This window comes from Labeo rohita, chromosome 1, assembly GCF_022985175.1.
Source record: "Labeo rohita strain BAU-BD-2019 chromosome 1, IGBB_LRoh.1.0, whole genome shotgun sequence".
In the NCBI taxonomy this organism is placed as follows: domain Eukaryota; kingdom Metazoa; phylum Chordata; class Actinopteri; order Cypriniformes; family Cyprinidae; genus Labeo; species Labeo rohita.
The window spans coordinates 25,688,942-25,708,587 of NC_066869.1; the positions used below are offsets into that span (position 1 = coordinate 25,688,942).

The 19,646-nt window shown below is 35.6% G+C and overlaps 1 protein-coding gene across 5 annotated transcripts in view; it reads right to left on the reverse strand.

Moving 5' to 3' along the window:
* dclk2a (doublecortin-like kinase 2a) overlaps positions 1-19,646 on the reverse strand; it is a 60,525-nt gene that overhangs the window by 13,133 nt on the left and 27,746 nt on the right. For 2 of the 5 annotated variants that reach the window (XR_007828265.1, XM_051117280.1), the window contains exons 3-15: positions 17,576-17,705; positions 15,204-15,311; positions 14,281-14,337; positions 9,667-9,761; positions 7,470-7,517; positions 4,993-5,077; positions 4,464-4,569; positions 4,059-4,116; positions 2,779-2,898; positions 1,964-2,110; positions 1,562-1,695; positions 861-938; positions 598-694 (exon numbers count right to left, since the gene is read on the reverse strand). Coding sequence is in view for 4 of the 5 variants with exons in the window: in XM_051117280.1 (XP_050973237.1) it covers positions 598-694; positions 861-938; positions 1,562-1,695; positions 1,964-2,110; positions 2,779-2,898; positions 4,059-4,116; positions 4,464-4,569; positions 4,993-5,077; positions 7,470-7,517; positions 9,667-9,761; positions 14,281-14,337; positions 15,204-15,311; positions 17,576-17,705 (1,263 nt within the window). In the remaining variant the exon portion in view is untranslated. The remainder of the gene's footprint in view (positions 1-597; positions 695-860; positions 939-1,561; positions 1,696-1,963; positions 2,111-2,778; positions 2,899-4,058; positions 4,117-4,463; positions 4,570-4,992; positions 5,078-7,469; positions 7,518-9,666; positions 9,762-14,280; positions 14,338-15,203; positions 15,312-17,575; positions 17,706-19,646) is intronic. The other 3 variants (XM_051117289.1, XM_051117306.1, XM_051117297.1) reach the window with 3 other exon arrangements.

Consider the following 19,646-nt stretch of genomic DNA (forward strand, 5'->3'; position numbering starts at 1 on the left):
ATTATATAACTCTACACTGGATGGGTACCATCAGAATGAAAGTCCAAACGACATAAAAACATCTCAATAATCCACAAATAATCCACACCATAATCCATCAATTAATCTCTTGTGAAATGAAAAACTGTGTTTGTATTAAATAGTTTTGGAGTGTTTTAAATTATAAAGTGCTTGATCTGTGCACACTTCTCTGATTCAGATGACATAGCTTTTTTACTGGAGAAAGCAATATTATGAATAAAGGACTTTATAAGGCATTTTAGGTGAGCAGTACATTGAGTATAAAAATGTCTCAATTATGGATTTATTACAAACACAGCTTTTTGCCTCACAAACGGCAAGTTAATTGTGTGGAGTTGTGTAGTTGGAGTTGTGTGGATTATTTGTAGATTATTCTATTTTTATTAGCTGTTGAACTCTCATTCTGACGGCACCCATTTACTCCATTGGTGAGCAAGTGACGTAATGCTAAATTTCTCCAAATCTGTTCTGAATAGGAAACAAACTCTTGGATACATCTTGGATAGCCTGTGGGTGAGTACTTTCAGCAAATTTTATTTTTCTGGGTGAGCTGTCATTGTGTTTGTCTATACTCACTTTAGCAGAATCTGTGATATTGTCCCAAAAGGGTGATGGGAAATCTAAACGCCCCACAAGGATCTGATCAAACAGGTCCTCCTGCAGGTTATTCTCACTATAAAAATAAATGCAAAGCCCAGAGACACAAACAAAATATATTTCATGTACAAAAACTATGAGAACAATACAAACAAAACACGAACAATATGAGACTAGACATTAGATATTAAACACTGTGGTTTATTAACATGAACAACTGGGCATGTATTATCTTGCGGTACCTGCGGAAAGGTGGGAAGCCACATAGGAGGATGTAGGTAATTACTCCAGCTGCCCATATGTCCACCTTTAGCCCGTAGCTGTGGCAATGTCAGACAGGAAAACATAGTCAACAAACATTCAGCCCCAGCATTTTAAAGGTTATTAAAGGAGTAGTTCACTTCCAGAACAAAAATTTACAGATAACGTACTCACCCGCTGTCATCCAAGATGTTCATGTCTTTCTTTCTTCAGTCGAAAAGAAATTATGTTTTTTGAGGAAAACATTTCAGGAATTATTTCCATATAGTGGACTTCTATGGGGCCCGTGAGTTTGAAATTCCAAAATGCAGTTTAAATGCAGCTTCAAAGGGCTATAAACCTTCCCAGCCAAGAAAGAAGGGTCTTATCTAGCAAAACGGTCATTTATTCCTCGGGTGGGATTGTCCTTTGAAGTTGCATTTAAACTGCATTTTGGAAGTTCAAACTCGTGGGCACCATTGAAGTCCACTATATGAAGATAATTCCTGAATTGATCATTTCTTTATGACTGAAGAAAGAAAGACATGAACATCTTGGATGACAACGGGGTGAGTATGTTATCTGTAATTTTTGTTCTGAAAGTGAACTACTCCTTTTAAACAACTATTCATGCTTCCAAAGTGATATCGCTTTTAAAAAAACAATGATGATATAATAACAAAACAATCAAAACAATTCTTACCCTGACTCTGCTATGATTTCTGGGGCAACATAAGTGGGTGTTCCACAAACAGTATACAGCGGCCCTTCAACCACTGTGGCCAAGCCAAAATCACCCAACTTTAAGGACTTCGTACCGTTAGGGTACTCACACACCTACAACACACATATTGAAAGGCAAAAACATAATTTTTATCCACCATTTTCTCCTCTTGACATCAGTAATTTTCCATATACAAAGTGCAAAGTTGTTTTCTTCACAGGTTTTGTATTTCCGTACTGCTGTGTATGTGTTAAAGCTTTGCAAACTAAAATATTTTCACATTTATTGTCTCTGTGGAAGGTGTGTAGGTGTATATACCTGTATATTGTATATTTAATGTCTCTTTTGAGAATAGTTTTGTTTATCTGTGTATGTGCGTACCAGCAGATTCTCAGGTTTGATGTCTCGATGGACGATACACATCCTGTGCAGATATTTGAGAGCTGCCGCCAAGTTGAATACCATTACACTGGCATCTCTTTCAGTGTATTTTGTTGAGGAGGTGATTGCATCAAACAGATCTCCACCCTGAAACACACAGATGGCAATACAAACAACTAAAAATCTCAATCTCTGTATTCTGTATAAAACACACTTTCACCCAGAGTTAAAAAAAAAAAACATGTTTCTGCCTTTATATGGAGCTAAAAGATTGATCAATACTGAAAGCGGGTCAAAGTTTCCTATAATGTAGGGTGTATCTGATTTTACATATGGGGATTTTATTGCATCTTGAAAAATTATGTTATATTATATTGTGTTATATGTGACCCTGGACCACAAAAACAGTCATAAGGGTCAGATTTTTTAAATTGAGAAAATCTGGAATCTGAGGGTGCAAAAAAAGATCAAAATGCTGACATAATCACCTTTGAAATTGCCCAAATGGAGTTCTTAACAATGCATATTACTAATCAGAAATTAAGTTTACGGTAAGAAATTGACCAAATATCTTCACGGAACATGATCTTTACTTAATATCCTAATAATTGTTGGCATAAAAGAAAAATGTATAATTTTGACCCAAAAATGTATAATTTTGTATTTTTGGCTAATGCTACAAATACAGCTGTGCTACTTATGACTGGTTTTGTGGTCCAGGGTCACCTATTATATTATATTATATTACATTATATCAAATTTCAGAAGATTCGCAGAAGTATCAGACTGTAAAAGAAGTGACTAACAAACAGTACCTTCACAAGTTCCATGACTAGATAGAGCTCAGTGGGCGTATCCACCTCCTCAATCAGCATGATGATATTAGGATGCTTAACACGCCTCAACACTGCCACCTCATTCTCGATCAGGTGCTCCTGTGTGTTCAAAACATGTGTCACAATAAATTCCCAACCGTACAACAACTCAGCATTCTTTTGTTTTTAGCTGCTGAGGCATACATCTGCATGAATTCCTGAGGTTTGCTCTTGCAGGAAACCAGGCAAACAGGAAACTAACTTCCTTGGTTAAAGCACAGCCTGAAATTAAATCATGAGACACTGGCCACCAATATAACTGCTGTTTAAATATCATTCATACATGGCCAAAAGTATGTGAACACCCCGTCCTAATAACAGGTCTTGCTATTCCAGTAAATTCCAGTGAAAAGAAATCAAAATTTCGCAGCATACAGTGACATTACAACTTTGTGGCAACAACTTTACCCCTTTTCCAACCCCTGTGCATAAAGGGAGATCCATACAGAAATTATATATTGAGTTTGGAATAGAAGAACTACTGAATCTCTTAAAAGCATAGTAAGCCCAAAAATGAAAATTCTGTCATGAATTGTTCACCATTATGTCGTTCCAAACCTGTAAGACCTTTGTTAATCTTCAGAACACAAATTAAGATATTTTTTTTATGAAATCCGAGAGCTTTTTGACCTTGAGGAGAATTGTTGAATAAAGTCGTTATTTTGTTTTTTTGCGCACTGACTATTGACTATTTAACAGATGTCCCTACTACGTTTCTGGGTCTGGGAACAGTTCAGTAGCGTTGCTGTCTATGCAGTGTCAGAAAGCTCTTGGATTTCATCTAAAATATCTTAATTTGTGTTCTGAGGATGAAGAAGGTCTTGTGGGTTTGGAACGACATGAGGGTGAACAAGAGTTTTTGAGTGAACTAAACCTTTAATGCCATTGAACAAATTTAGGATAAATTCAGTCTCATCTGTTGGCCAGCTTTTCTCTCATGACTTGCAGAATCTGCTGCATGCTGGATAAATGGCAATGCATAAAATATAATCTAATCCAATGAAATGGACCAAAAATTGCATAGACCACTGAGACGTAAATAACTCGCACTGAAATAACCCAACTTTACAGCCAGTGCACAAAACTCATAAACAGCTAACTGCATTGTCATAAGGACAAAATTTATGTATTAACAATAAAAACAATGCAAACAACAGTTTCATGGGTGGTGAGGAATATTTACGGCTTGTATTTTCTCAAATTTGTAAAGTCCAACTCACTTTGCCTCTGCACTTGTTTTTATCAATGATCTTCAGTGCAAACTCCTTTCCAGTGGCTCTGTGGAAACAAACAGAACAGCAGACTTTATTTCAGGGAGGTTAATGAAGGTCTGTTTTGAGTGCATTCTGAGCCTCAGGAAACAATTTCTAAGGTGGATGTCCTTTCAGTGAACTAGAGATCTTCCTTTGAACATCTGAGCCTAAAAATACAAACAGGAACTGAATCTGGATGTAGAGAGTATTCTTTATGTATTTTAATCAGAGGTCATAACAATAACAAACTTGGAAGGGAGAACAAACAAAATGCAACACAATATTATTGACCCAGAAAAGCCATTTCATCTTTTTCTGACAGAACATAGAAAAAAACATCTTAAAGTCTTCCGCAACTTGTAATTTTCTTACCGTTCGACACACTCCTTCACCACAGCAAAATTCCCATCACCTATAACTTTGCCAATTTTGTACTTGTCCAAAATAGTGGAAGCAGCAAGGTTCCTGTTTCCATTAACTAAAGGGAAGAAACCAATACATTACACATATCAGACTATAACAACATAATTGTATCATTATATGATCGAAACTGTTGAATGGATGTTTTGTAAAACCCCCAAATAGTACATTAGCCCCAACATCCGCATCCAACAATTTAAATTTGGTTAGTGCACTATGCAGACAAATAGCTGAAGGTCATTGTGACTCATGCGCTGCTGAGCAGGGACGTTTGCTCATACACTGCCACTACAGTGTGTGAAAGTGTGGGAGAGTGTGTGGTGCCTGAGCAAATGTGGCACAGAGTGGCATGTGTCAGCACTTTCACCGCCAAACCTTGTCATGCCCCTGAAATGCCCTCTGGGGACTTCTGGGCTTGAAACGGAGTAAGATCTAAGGTGAGTGAGTGCATGACAGTGATTCATAGTGGGTGGATGTTTACCTTCAGGGCTCACACTGTTGTTGTGTTGTTGAGGAGTCTCAGAGGAGCCGTTCACATTGGTTGCAGAGGAGTGATGTGCAGGAATCTGCAAACAGAGATAAAATAAGCCACAAAGACCTAAAACATTTAAAACTTCTTAAAAGCACCAAGGACGTTTTATTTACAAACTATGCTGATAGGGCTGGTTGATATAACAAAAAAATATGATATTTTTGCAGTTCTCAAAGGCCATTAAATGAACAATTAAAGGGATAGTTCACCCAAAAATGAAAATTCTGTCATTAATTACTCACCCTCATGTTGTTCCAAATCTGTAAGACCTTCGTTCATCTTCAGAACACAAATTAAGATATTTTTGATGAGCTTTCTGTCAGAGCTTTCTGACCCTGCATAGACAGTAACGCAACTGACACGTTCAAGGCCCAGAAAGGTAATAAGGACATTAATAAAATAGTCCATGTGACATCAGTGGTTCAAGCTTAATGTTACGAAGCTACGAGAAAACAAAATAACGAATTTATTCAACAATTTCAACATAAAAAAATTACAGCTGAACCACTGATGTGACATGGACTATTTTAACGATGTCCTTACTACCTTTCTGGTCCTTGAACATGTCAGTTGCGTTGTTATCTATGCGGGGTCAGAAAGCTCTCGGATTGCATCAGAAATATCTTAATTTGTGTTCCAAAGATGAACAAAGGGTTTGGAACGACATGAGGGTGAGTAAATAATGACAGAATTTAATTTCTTGGGTGAACCATCATTTTAAAACTCAAAAAGATGTGTTTTCCAAGGATTGCAAAGCAAGCCAATGTGTGATATTTATCACCTAATGATCACAAATCATTAATAAAGGTCTTAATGAATTAATGAATTCTATTCCAAGTGCACCTCACATGAAGCTGTCAACATGATGTAAATTTTAAAATCACTTGTTCAATATCTTTGCAGAAAAGACGCATAAACTACAACTAGATCTTGTACAAACTTGTTTTATACATATTATATGTTTAGAAATAATGTGAGGAAAATGCTTTAAAAAAAATCTCAAAAGAATGGCTGGCAAACGATTAATCACGATCAGAGTTTGCCTAATATATATGTGTATACTGTGTATTATGTATATATAAATACAAGCACATTCATGTATATATTTAAGAAATATTTACAAGTATATGTATTTATTATAAATTTTATAGAATTTATATTATATATAAATAAAAATATTTTGTACACAACATATTTCTCTTAAACATATACATTAATTTGTGTGTATTTATATATACATAATAATTACACACAGTACACACACATATATTAAGCTAACTCAAACTTTTATTTTGTATGTGATTAATCGCGATTAATCGTTTTGCCAGCCCTACTCAAAAGTCAAGCTAATCCAAAATGATTAAAGGTATAACGCCAGTAGTCTAGACTAGTATTAACTGTAAATGTTCTGCAAAAACAATGAACAGCACCTTTCAGCCTGACACCATGATGCAAACATGAAATATCAGACATACAGTAGCAGTTCCTAACAGGTTTTTTATTAGATTGTGCTGCTTTTCCATTGTTTTTTCTATGTAAACATGGACGCATTTGACTGTTGCACAGCGTCTCATGCATGAAACAGCAGCACTTACGTTCAAAGAAGTTCACTCCCATCTTGCATGTTATCATTGGTGTATTGTCAAAGTGTCTAAATGTAACGTTTGGTAATATTCCTATTCAAAATCGCAATTCCTCGATTTCTAGAAAATGAAATAGAGGCAAAGCATTAAATTCAAATTAATCTTTAAAATCAGAAAAATTGCCCAGCCTTGTGTTCGCTATATTGACCAGCCCTAGTACAAATAAAAGCATTGTGAACAAGTTATACTTAGCAGCTACGTAATTATACTAAACCTTCAAATAAAGCATATTATGTTTTATCAGTAACACACTGCCATCTGACATTGAGCGTCAACCTAAATGAAATAAATGGTTAATGAGAAGACAAAAAGAGCTGTCTAGAAGACAAACTGCATGTGATTGAGACACACACATACAAAAAATGAACCTAGTCTTAAAGATCTAAAATGGTCTGGCAATCAGTATGGTTAAAAAGCCTGCATATTATCTAGATTCAGCAGCCAAATAAGAATTAAACTGAAATGACAGTGACATATGTGAGAGAAGACTAAGTAAGCCAATGGAGACAAATACTGGCAGCATCCTGGTTAAAGCTGGTTTAATAGAGGCCACAGGATTCTTCTAGGTATACGAGTAACAGTTGGGTATTATGTGCTGTTTTGAAGGATTCAAATACTACTATGCAAAGCCGAATGAAATAAAGAGGCAAATACTATGCCGTTAAATGGACTGATACAATGATGCCATCATTTATGTAAGATCCCAACTAAAAACTTGAATACCCAGAAGAAACTGCAACTCATTTGAATGCTGCTGCTACAGAAGGCAGAGTTTCATAATACCTGTACAGAGAGACGGAGGGGGACTCCCATCCGCTTGTTGCAACTAAACTAAAGGCAAGTGGGAAGATATTTATGTAACCACAACGTTGGCGCGTTTGCTCTAAAATTAGCTTGAAATCTCAGGAACAATGTGCAAAAAACCAGCCTGACAAGCAACTTTCCATCAAACCACGCATACAGCCATATCTCCATTATAAAAACACAAAAATGGTACAATACTATTCATAATAGACATTTACAGGTTTCTGAAAACAGCATATTTCTCAATTTACACAGACATTTTATATAGCTTGTTAGACATATTTTATAATTTAATATATTTTTTCACTTTACTAATATTTAATTTTGTTTCAGATTTTAATCTCAGAGATCATATTAGAGTTCCTTAGGAAAAACAAAAAATTGCTGTTCAAAAGTTTGTAATCATAAAGATTTATGTCTCTTATGCTCAAAAATACAGAAAAAGGGAATATTATGAAATATTATTGCAATTTAAAATAACAGTTTACTATTTTAATACACTTTAAGATATAATTTATTTCTGTGATGCAAAGTTGAATTTTCATCAGCCATTACTCCAGTCTTCAGAGTCTCATGATCCTTCATAAATCATTTTAATATGCTGATTTTATGAAACAGTTATGCTGCTTAATATTTTTTGGAACCTGTGATACTTTTTTTCAGCATTCTTCGATGAATGAAAAGTTAAAAAAGATCAGCATTTATTCAAAATAAGTCTATCTCTTTACTATCACTTTTTTAACATTTTAACACATACTTGGTGAATAAAAGTATTAATTTCTTTCAAACAAAAAAGAAAGATAAAATTACTGATCCCAAACTGAACAGTAGTGTATATTGTTACAAAAGATTTCTATTTTTTTTAAAATGCTGTTCTTTTTAACATTTTATTCATCAAAGAAAAAAAAAAGACTGTAGAGGAAAAAAAAATCAAAGAATCCTGAAAAAAGTATCACAGGTAACAAATAAAATTATGAAATATTAAGCAGCACAACTGTTTCCAAAATCAGCATATCAGAATGATTTCTGAAGGATCGTGTGACACTGAAGACTGGAGTAATGATGCTGAAAATTCAGCTTTGCATCACAGGAATAAACTCTATTTTTAATTATATTAAAATAGAAAACCATTTTTTTAAATTGCAATAATATTTCACAATATTACAGATTTTTCCGTATTTTTAATCAAATAAATGCAGCCTTGATGATCAGAAACATTCAAAATTAAAAATCGTACTGATCCCAAACTTTTGAACAGCAGTGTACAAGAGATTAATAAATGTGCTTAACAGTGGCCAAATAATTTCATATTTATTTAAATGTCTGAATTTTGACTTACTATCTCTAAACACAATATCTGACATGTCAAGATCTCTTCTGAAATGCTAAGTCATCCGTGTGAGATCCCAAAGTAAGTGACCTGGATAAAAATTCTTTATTTAATTGTATTGATATCTCAGAAAAAAAAGAGATCACATTTGAATTTTTTCTATAAGTTGACTTAGTGAGTGTTTGCCAAATAACTCTCTATAAATCCACTCTAAAAATGAATGAAAGCGTCTCCTTGTTATGCAGTTTCTCCTTGTGTTTTCAAGAAGCTTTAAAGATAGCAGCCGTACGACAAGAAGCTTACTGTCTGATAGACAGGTCAGTTAAGCAGATTAACACCAGGAGTTCTCGAGGCTATGATCATACTTGACTTTGACCTTAGGTTTAATTACAGATCTGCAGTCGGATCTCAGCAAGATCTCAATGCCTAGACTCATGATGCTTCCAAGAATAGGAGTGATTAGGCCTATCAGAGCGGATTTTCTGCCACAAGTGCTGTTGAAGACCTCTATGTCCTTAAAAGATAATGTTGAAACAATACCGATACTAAACCGATATTAAAAAGTGAAGTTAGTATTCGATTATAAAGTTTCATGACATAACCTGAAGAAATTTTGGAGTGCTACAACCATTACTTCAATTTGTTGTGAGGCAGTAATTTTAGACAGCTTCAGTAAACTCTTTATCAGAATGAGTTAGTGTTATTGTCATCCATGAGTCAGCATCCAGAAGCCTGATCTTATTTTTTGACTTGATGAAGAAATAATCTATTCTAAAACTCGCCATGTTTTGCCAGTAAACTGATTAGCAGCACAGTGGAAGCCTGTTGCCATGCCAACGGGTTTACCTTGAAGTTGCGCATGCTGCGGGGGCTGGTCGGGGAGGAACTGGAGGATTTGGCGGATTTGGGGGTAGTGATTTGGCTGTTTGGTACTCCGTTTACTGAGGAGTGTGACAGGAAGAGGAAGGGAGACAGAGAACAGAAAAAAAAACACAATGTCACACAGTGATACTTCTTACACTGCTTATTATATGTCACACATGCATTGTTTTAGACATCAGTAATAGTGCTGAATACATTTCAGTCTGTTTAAAGAGGATATTATCTACATAATGTCAGCTGGTCATGTGATATAAACATGGCCGCTACCAAGAGTAGGTCCCTACACTGAAAACTAATTTACATCATCAAACCTGTATCGTTTACTTTCTTCCACAAACAACAAAAAACAAACAAAACGTTTGTTTTCAAATAATGAGTCTTACCAGATGAGACTTACCAGTCTTCTAAAATCATATAATTCTTCTCATTCATTGTAGGCATCAAATTGTGTTTGTGCAGTTTTAAAATCTGATTATATGCAGTCATAAAAAGTGTTTGGGGTACTGCATTACAAGCAATTGGATTACATTTTTCAAGTAACTAGTAAAATAAAGGATTACTTTCAAAACAAAAATACTTTTGCAAATAGTATGGCAAGTTACTTTGTTTTCCTATTTATTCACTGACACCTCTCCTGTGCATGTGTTGAGAGAAACTGGGAGTGATGTGCAGAGGTAATTTCTTCAGCCCGAGGCTTGTTAATTTCACTTTTGGTATGAAAGTGCCTTTACAGTTGCCAAAAATGGCAAATTTGGGTGTCTGTTATTAAAAAACAAATAAGCAAGCCTAATCCAAATGACAAAAAGTAATGCAAAAGTAACATAACACAGTTAGCTACTTTTTTATTGAGTAACGCAATACTGTCAGGCGTTACTTTCATAAGTAAGTGGTTATAAGTGAATTTAAATTAGGTTTAAACGTTATAGTGGAGAGGAATTATAACTAAAATTCTTATTTTCCTCACACAAAGCTATGCTGTGGTTTCTTGGTTTCTTGGAAGACTTGGTTTGCAGTGCATGAGTCATGGACTACATTTATAGTCTTTTGTATAGTGATTTTTTTCACTTATGCAATTTGACAGCGTATGGTTACCATTCACTTCCATTGTTAAGACTAAAACAGTGCCAACATTCTGTGTTCTAAAATTTAAAAAAATATATTTGTATATTATATATTATACATTTTGGGTGAACTATGCGAAACAGTGCATTTAGGAGGCGTCAAGATGACTTAAAATGATTTAAAATAAGTCAAATCAAGCTTTAATGTATATATATCTTTGAAAAAATAGGGTTTGCAAGTCTCAGAATGCTATGGATGTATGTGTTATAACATATAATAAGGTTTAACAAAATGTTATATTTAGACCTGGAAAAGTCATGTAAATCAACACAATTTTAAAATGCTCACTGTATTTTTATAATAAATATACTTTTTCTAAAATATTTTACTAATGGAAATGCCTTAACTCTTGTTCCTTATTCAGTAAATCCCAAACAACTGAACAAGTAATTTAAATTCATGGGTTAAAAAGAGTGGGAACCTTGACAAGTGGGAACTCTTAACATTTCTATAATCCTGAAATTTAATTACCTATATATATATATATATATATATATATATATATATATATATATATGGACTCCCATAGTTTGTGTAACCTTGTCTTTACAGCAGATATACCAGAGAAAACCCATGAAAGATTTATGTTATTTAAAAAAAATACACATCATTTTATACATATTTTGGACTATGAGAGGTGTCATTTCAACGATGTGAAATGGTTGCACTCAGTGAGCTACTGGTGCTACCCGTTGCTACTTTTTTTTTTTTTACCACAGCACAACTTGGAAAACACAACTCGAAAAACTAAAACACTGATACGATGACCATAGCAACTGAAAGAGCTTGTAGGTGGCGATGGATATTAGCATAAGCCTAAACCAAATCACCATAGATTTTTCCCCACAAGGAGTCTAAATGCCCCTGAATATCGAGTGAGATACTCCTTCAGTGGCTGCAGCGTCATTACAAGCTTTGGCATGTTTACATCCTAACAGGATGGCATCTTTGTTGTTTGTAAGTTCTTTCAATAGCTGTGGTCTGACAAAAGCCTCAAAGGGACCAGGGCTAAAGTGGAGAGAACAAAGACACAATCATTTAGGAAGTTTTATTTGTCCACAGGCATCTTCCCATTCTTTTCTCCTCTTCTTATTGCTAGGAAAGCAGTGAAGATTTACATTGCTTCCCTTGTTGCCCTTCAATTGAAAATTACAACCAAAAGCCGCACAATGTGGCATCGTATCAGCATTTTATTTTCCGAGGTGTGTTGCGGTAAAAATAGCAACAGGTAGCACCGAGTTCTGTTGCAGTAAAAATAGCAGGTAGGTAGCAGGTAGCAACTATGGGGTGCCCCCATAATCCAAATATGTTTAAAATGATACATTTTTTAAATAACAAATCTTTCATGGGTTTTCTACTACATATTTCAGTCATTTACATTATATTAAGCCATACAAGTCTAAATACCCAGGGTTCCCTTTAAAATTGTCAAAAGAAACAACACCATCTAAACAAAACCAAACCTTAGAAAATATGTACAAGTCTCCTTGGCCCAGAATAAGTCTCTTAACAGACAACAAGGCTTCATATGCACCACTCACCTGAAGCCAAATCCACAAAGATAAATCATAGAATTAGAGAAGGAATGGCCAAGATCATTGTAAAAAGGCCACTTTAAAATAGTGTTATCAATAAAAAAACTATTTAATAGATTATATCACCTATAAACATACAGTAGTGGTAGTAATAAAAGAATTTAGCACAAAAAAAAACCACATTATGGAGTGCATCCCAAGTGCGTCAGAATCCGCGGGGAGCAGGGATTTGTAGAAAAGCTGCTCTTGGCATTTCCCGCTGAGTTTGTCCATGGAGGCATGAGCAGATTTCTCTCCAGGCATGCAACACAGCCCTTAAAGTTCACGGCACAGGAATTTAGGGTGTGTGTGTACTGCATTAGCCCGTCTAAGCAGAAAGCAGATGAGGATGCCTGCATTTAGTGTACACATCCAATTGGTATGTCTGATAGATTAGAGTACGTGCATGCCAGGGTTTGGGGCAGTGGCCAGTGAGGGAGTTTTAAATAGCTCTCTAGACTAGCTGATGGATTTGGAAGGCCACGGAGGAGAGCTATTAGCATGATTGAATGCTGCACCGTAGGGTTAGAGGTCACGTACAGCTCAATCTACAGATGAATGTCCTTTAGGTAAATTCAGCATCAAATGCGGAAATTTCTCTCAAGATGACCAAGAATTTCATAGCGCTGTGAGATTCTCTAGTTGTCAGTTTGTAGTTTAGTCTTGGTTATGGTAAAGACAACAAGAACTAGCATATAAGTATCTGTTGGTTGTAATGTAAAGGATATAGTTGTGATTAAAAAGAAAAGGTAGATAGCCTACTTATCAATGCCTATTTGGTATTTAGCTTGGCAGAAGGGGGTTGTGTTAAAAAATTAGTTCACTCCTGAATTAAAATTTCATCCCCATGTCCTCCAAGATGTTCATGTATTTTTTTATTCAGTCGAAAAGAAATTAAGGTTTTTGAGGAAAACATTCCAGGATTTTTGTCCATATAGTGGACTTCAATGGGGATCAATGGGTTGACAGTTTTAATTGCAGTTTTAATGCAGCTTCAAAGGGCTCTACACGATCCCAGCCAAGGAATAATGGTCTTGTCTAGTGAAACGATCAAAAAATAAAAATGTATATACTTTTTAACCACAAATGCTCATCTTGCACTAGCTCTGCAATGCGCGTCCACAACTTCACGTATTACGTAATCAGGTCATGTGTGGTCAGTTCTTTGTCTCTGTACATCGGTTCAAACAGGTAGGGTAGTGCAAAAAACTCCATCTCATTTTCTCCTCCAACTTTATCCAACATAATTGTTTTACCTTTTGTAAAAGCCATTTGACTTTCTTTGCATGTTCGCCTTGTAAACACTGGGTCAGTACTTCCGAGTATATCACGCGTGACCTTTCCAACATGACTACGTAATGTGTGAAGTCATGGACGCAGAGCTAGTGCAAGACGAGCATTTGTGGTTAAAAAGTATATACATTTTTAGTTCTTTTAGAAAATGACCAATTGTTTTACTAGTTAAGACCCTTAATTCTCAGCTGGGATTGTGTAGAGCCCTTTGAAGCTGCATTGAAACTGCAATTTGGACCTTTAACCCGTTGATCCCCACTGAAGTTCACTATATGGAGAAAAATCCTGGAATGTTTTCCTCGGAAAGACATGAACATCTTGGATGACATAGGAGTGTGTAAATTATCAGGAAATTTTAATTCTGGAGTGTCCAGAAAAATTTGCTGAACAATGATAAATGTCCACCTATACTCAGTTCACATGTGAAGAGGTTAGCCAATCATAACAGAACTCATTTACCTTTAGAAGTCTTAAAGGTACGGTAGCAATACTTTTGCTTTAATTCTAAGGGTAAGAGAGAAAGTGAAAACGGACATGTAAAACTAAATTATGACTATTTCTGGTGCAGTAAACCTTGAGAAATACTTACTTGGTGATTTGACAGGAGACTGACTATTTGTAGAGAAGTGTCCTGCTGTTCTTCTCACTAGAGCAGAGAGGAAAGCAATTTAAAAAGAAGAACACATGTGAATCACAGTTATTGAATGCTGTTGTTAAGGAATGTTGCATTTTTAATAGTGCTGTCAAAATTAGCGCATTAACACAGACGATTAATTTTTCCAGTTTAACAGCGTTAAAAATATTTAACGGAGTTAACACGGGGCAGAGCTAGGGTTGGCCACCCCACTCACAAGTGCTGCTTCTGTCTCTTTTTTCTTGACAGGAAGTGAGTTTATTTAGTCGAAGAACGTCTTTACAACCACATCAATCAGGAGACTTTTCTCCAACTTCACTTCAGTGCCAGGTGCTAGTCAAACTAACACAGGAAAGGTACATGCGACTAGGAGCTTCAGTAGAACAACAGTGAATTGCAGTCAGATGAGATGTTGTCAGACCATATGTCCGTAAAGAGGGATTTACCTGTCTTGTCAGCCATTACATTGTACCCGTAGCACGCGCACTTTAATTGCACACACAAATACAGCAGTGCGTGCTGTAGTCTGTATCATTTCATATTAAAGCGCAAATGAATTACAAGCATGTGTGTCAGATCTGCATCACGTTTAGCAGCGGCAGCTCTTAAAGTAATAGCAGCCAAAATAACCTAATAACTGCTGTGATGCCTGTTAATCCAAGAACAAAAGAAAAAAGAGGAAATCAATAATTTTGTAGCTTTAATGATTCATCTAAAAACTTGAAATGTTAGGTGTGATTAATCAAGATTAATCGCAAATAATTTTAGAAAAAAATGTGTGATTAATTACCACATTTGTTTTTAATCGATTGACAGCACTAATTTTTAAACAAATGTGGTAACAGGACTATACTAGTAGTGGTGCAGTGTGTCCTCACCAGATCCAGGGGATTTGCTGCGGCGGGTGGGTCCTGGACTTTTACTACCAGAGTATCTCACAGGGGGAGCAGAACGAGGAGAATAGGAGGACTTGAGGACCTGACATTCTGGACACAGAGACAATATAAATGAGCAAGGAAAGTATACATTTGTCTCATTATGTCTCATAATGCCTCTTTTGCAAACTTTCACAAAGACACACACACACAAAAAAAAAAAAAAAAAAAAAAAAAAAAACAGGAGAAGTTATAGTCTTTAACCATTCCAAACAATTAACCTCTTTTTGCCTGGTTGACTAATTGTACAATACATTTCAAAAGTTTTGGGGATTTTTTTAGCAAATGTTTTTGAAAGGAACACTCACCAAAGCTGCATTTATTTGATCGAAAATACAGTAAACAGTAATATTGTGAAATGTGACCCTGTACCAAAAAAACAGTCATTTAAGGGGAAATTTTGAAAAAGTTGAATAGATAAGCTTTCCATTGATGTATGGTTTGTTGGGATAGGACAATGTTTGGCCGAGATACAACTATTTGAAAATCTGAAATCAGAGGGTGCAAAAAGTTGAAATATTGAGAAAATCATCTTTAAAGTTGTCCAAATGAAGTTATTAACAATGCATATTACTAATCACAAATAAACGTTTGATATATTTACAGTAGAAAATATACAAAATAACCTCACGTAACATGATCTTTACTTAATATCCTAATGATTTTTGGCATAAAGGAAAAATCAATAATTTTGACCCATACAATGTATTGTTGGCTATTGCTACAAATATACCTGTGCTACTTATGACTGGTTTTGTGGTCCAGGGTCACAAATATTTTCACAATTTAAATGAACAGTTTTCAATTTGAATATATTTTAAAATGTAGTTTATTCCTGTGATGTCAAAGCTGAATTTTCAGCTTCATTACTCCAGGTCTCAATGTCACACGATCCTTCAGAATTCATTCTAATATGTGACTATTATTATGATATACCTTCAGGAGTAAACTATAGTTCAGTAAATGTATTTACCATCACTAAATGTAATATGACCTAGCTAAAAAAAAAAACAGTATTACTTTCTTAACCCCAAACTTTTGAATATGTATGTATAAATCTAGTAATTTAATCATGTGCCACCATCATTGACTTTTCTGAAAACAGACACACAGACAGGAGCATACATGAATACACATAACAAAACATGCTTGTATACAGATGCCTGTTAGTAAATGAGTGGTATCAAATTCACGTGTGCCAAGACTGTCAAGCTTTCCGCAGAGGCGTAATCAAATTGTCTACTCGAGGACTATGAAAGCAGACCATCTTTCTAATGAGAGCAGTGGGTGCAGAACTTCAGTAATGAATGACTCATACTGTACAGAAGCTACTGGGAGCAATGTGTCCTGTCGATTACACGGCACTTGCTAATGACGCCGAGCAGTGATGAATTAGCTGATGAGTACCAGATCGTGGAGTGACAAAGATAAAACAAGCCAAACGCCATTATTAAAATGCCATTACTGCCCGGCTAATCTGCTTCATGGAGCTTAATCAAAGCATTTAACAGCAGAATCGGAGAGAGAACGTGTAATGAGTTCTTTAGTTACAGAAGATTTAGATTTGCGGCAGGCTTGCATTTTAAGGACACTCCACTTCTGCTTCAGAAAGAAAAGGATGAGCAGTAAATACTGTCAGACGCAAACTTACCGTTTCTTTATATTTTTGGAAAAGTCCTACTTAACCTAAGTGGGGCAGCGAAGAAGAACTAGGACAAAATGCCAAGCAGATGAACTAAATTCACACAGCTATGAATCAAGTTATCAAGTGTGTGTGTGTGGTAAACGCTACGAGAACTGGAGGCGTTTCAGCTAAACAGGATGAAAATTATAGGCAAAGTTAAATGGTTTTATTTAGAACTTCACAGCCGCAGAACGTCTTCACTTCCCCACCTGCATTATTGTGTTCACTAGTAGACAAACACAAACTACACACTGAACAATGGTACGGAACTTCTCCAAACAAGGTCACTTCCTCTGACAGTTGTGTTCATTCTGGAAAATGAAGTCAGTTTTGCAACCTAGTGAATAAATGTGAATGAATGACTTCATTATGGAAAAGATACTATTAAAATACTATGACGCATAGAAACGTTAATTACTTTTAATGGCCAACACAGATGATTGGCTGACTGAGATAAACCAATTAAACTTAATATTTAATCATTTGTTTCACCTGCATTTAAAGTCATGTATCTAAATCTGATTACAGTGCATGGTGTGTTCCTGGATGTATAGTGAAGGGAAAAAATATTATTAGAGTATAGTATGAGAGACACTGGGTTGAAATGAAGTTAGTGTTTAGCTGAGCCTACCGGTTATAAAGGCTGTGGAAGCCTTACCACTGTGATCCAACACAAAATCGTCCTGTGCGTAACGGTACTTCTCAGGGCCGCACGCGATGAACACGTCATCGTCCCCGAAAAAATCTTGCAAACATGTAATCTGGACAGAGAGAGGAAGGGGTGGGGGAAGAGAAAAAGAGAGAAACACTGTTTGAGAAATGAATGGAAGTAACCATGTGACTCCAACAGCTAACTGATGAACTGATAAAGCATGTCGTAGTCCACAATACCGCACTGCAGAATATCCACACCAGGAGTTTGAATACCAATGCCAAGACTCAGACTGCAGTTTGTTTGAACATTTTTTGCATAAATGGATTTAAAGATAAAATCCGTTCAAAGAAACTGGAGGTACTACATGCTTATTGCTAGCTAAAAGCATGGTTGTAGAAATGTATCAATGAGAGGCATTCCTTTCTCTGAAAATCTGTGGTGCTTTCAGCAAATTTCTGTGGGTGCAGAACCATGTTGGCCTGCCAATAGCTAAACACACACTTGAAGGAACCCCTCGAATACAGCAAGAAAATGGAAAACATCCAATTCAAATCCATCATTTTTGATACTTAGTGTTGTCCTACATGGAGAAAAATACTTTTAAAAAAGCCAAACTTGGTCGTTTAGATACTGATGCACTGAATGAATTGCTTTAAGCTGAAAACCAAAAATAAAGTTAATCTAACGATCACTCAAACTTACATAAATTTACCCAGATAGCACACATACGTCTGCAAGATGTCTGTTAAATATCTCTTGATCTGGAAAGCATCTGCTGCATACAAACGTCTGACAGATCTAAGATATTTTTAATCCTAAACATCTTAAAGACATCTAATATATGTCTATTTGACATCTGATAGGAAACGTCCAATAGACGTATTGCAGATGAGCAAATACTCTGAAAAATACGTCTTGCAGATGCAAATCCAGACATCAAATATACATCTCTGTGATGTACATGTGCTTACATGGCCCAGATGTCTGTTAAAGATCTGCTGATCTGGAAAACATCTGCTGTGTACAAAAGTCTTACAGATGTCTGTAAGATGTCAGTTTTACATACATTCTAAATTATAAACGACTTAAAGACATGTAATATACGTCTATTTGACATCTAATAGGAAACGTCCAATAGATGTATTGCAGATGAGCAGACACTCTAAAAAATATGCCTTGCAGATGTAAATCCAGACATCAAATAGACGTCTTGGTGATGTATATGTGCTATCAGAGTAGATAACAGCAATCTGTTATGCCACATTCTTTAAAGGAATAGTTCACCCAAAAATGAAAATTACCGCATGATTTACTCACCCTCAAGCCATCCTAGGTGTATAAGCCTTTATTCTTTCAGATGAATACAGTCAGAGTTATATTAAAAAAATGCCATGTTTGTTTTTAACAGTTATATTTAAAAATATCTTGGCTCCTCCATGCTTCATAATGGCAGAAAATGGTTGTTGAAAATGGAAGTTAGCAGAAGCTAGAAATTACGGATTATAAAGTTTTAAATATAGATGTTTTTCTTACACAAATCCATCGATTCGCTTCAGAAGGCCTTCATTAGCCCCTGGAGATGTGTGGAGCATTTTTAATGATGGATGTATGCACTTTATTGGACTTCAACAGCCATTCACTGCCATTATAAAGCTTGGAAAAGCCAGGACATTTGTTTTTTATATAACTCTGATTGTATTCGTCTGAAAGAAGAAAGTCATATACACCTAGGATGGCTTGAGGGTGAGTAAATCATGGGGTAATTTTTAGTTTTGGGTGAGCACTTTTAAAGAGCATCAAAACATTGTTTGAATTTCATTATAAAACTGACAGAGTTTGAAAGCTGCGACTTTGAAAGTGTTCATACTTGACAGGTTTGATCTCATTACAGTAAACTCTGGTGCGGTTGCTTTGTTAGTGTGATTCATTTGAATAAGTGTGAGCTGTGCTATCTGAACCTTGTTGAGCACCAAACAAGCAGACAAAGAACCACCTTTTCAGTTCTCTTTCAAAACCGAAACTGTGCAGTTTAACCAAAATATGAATG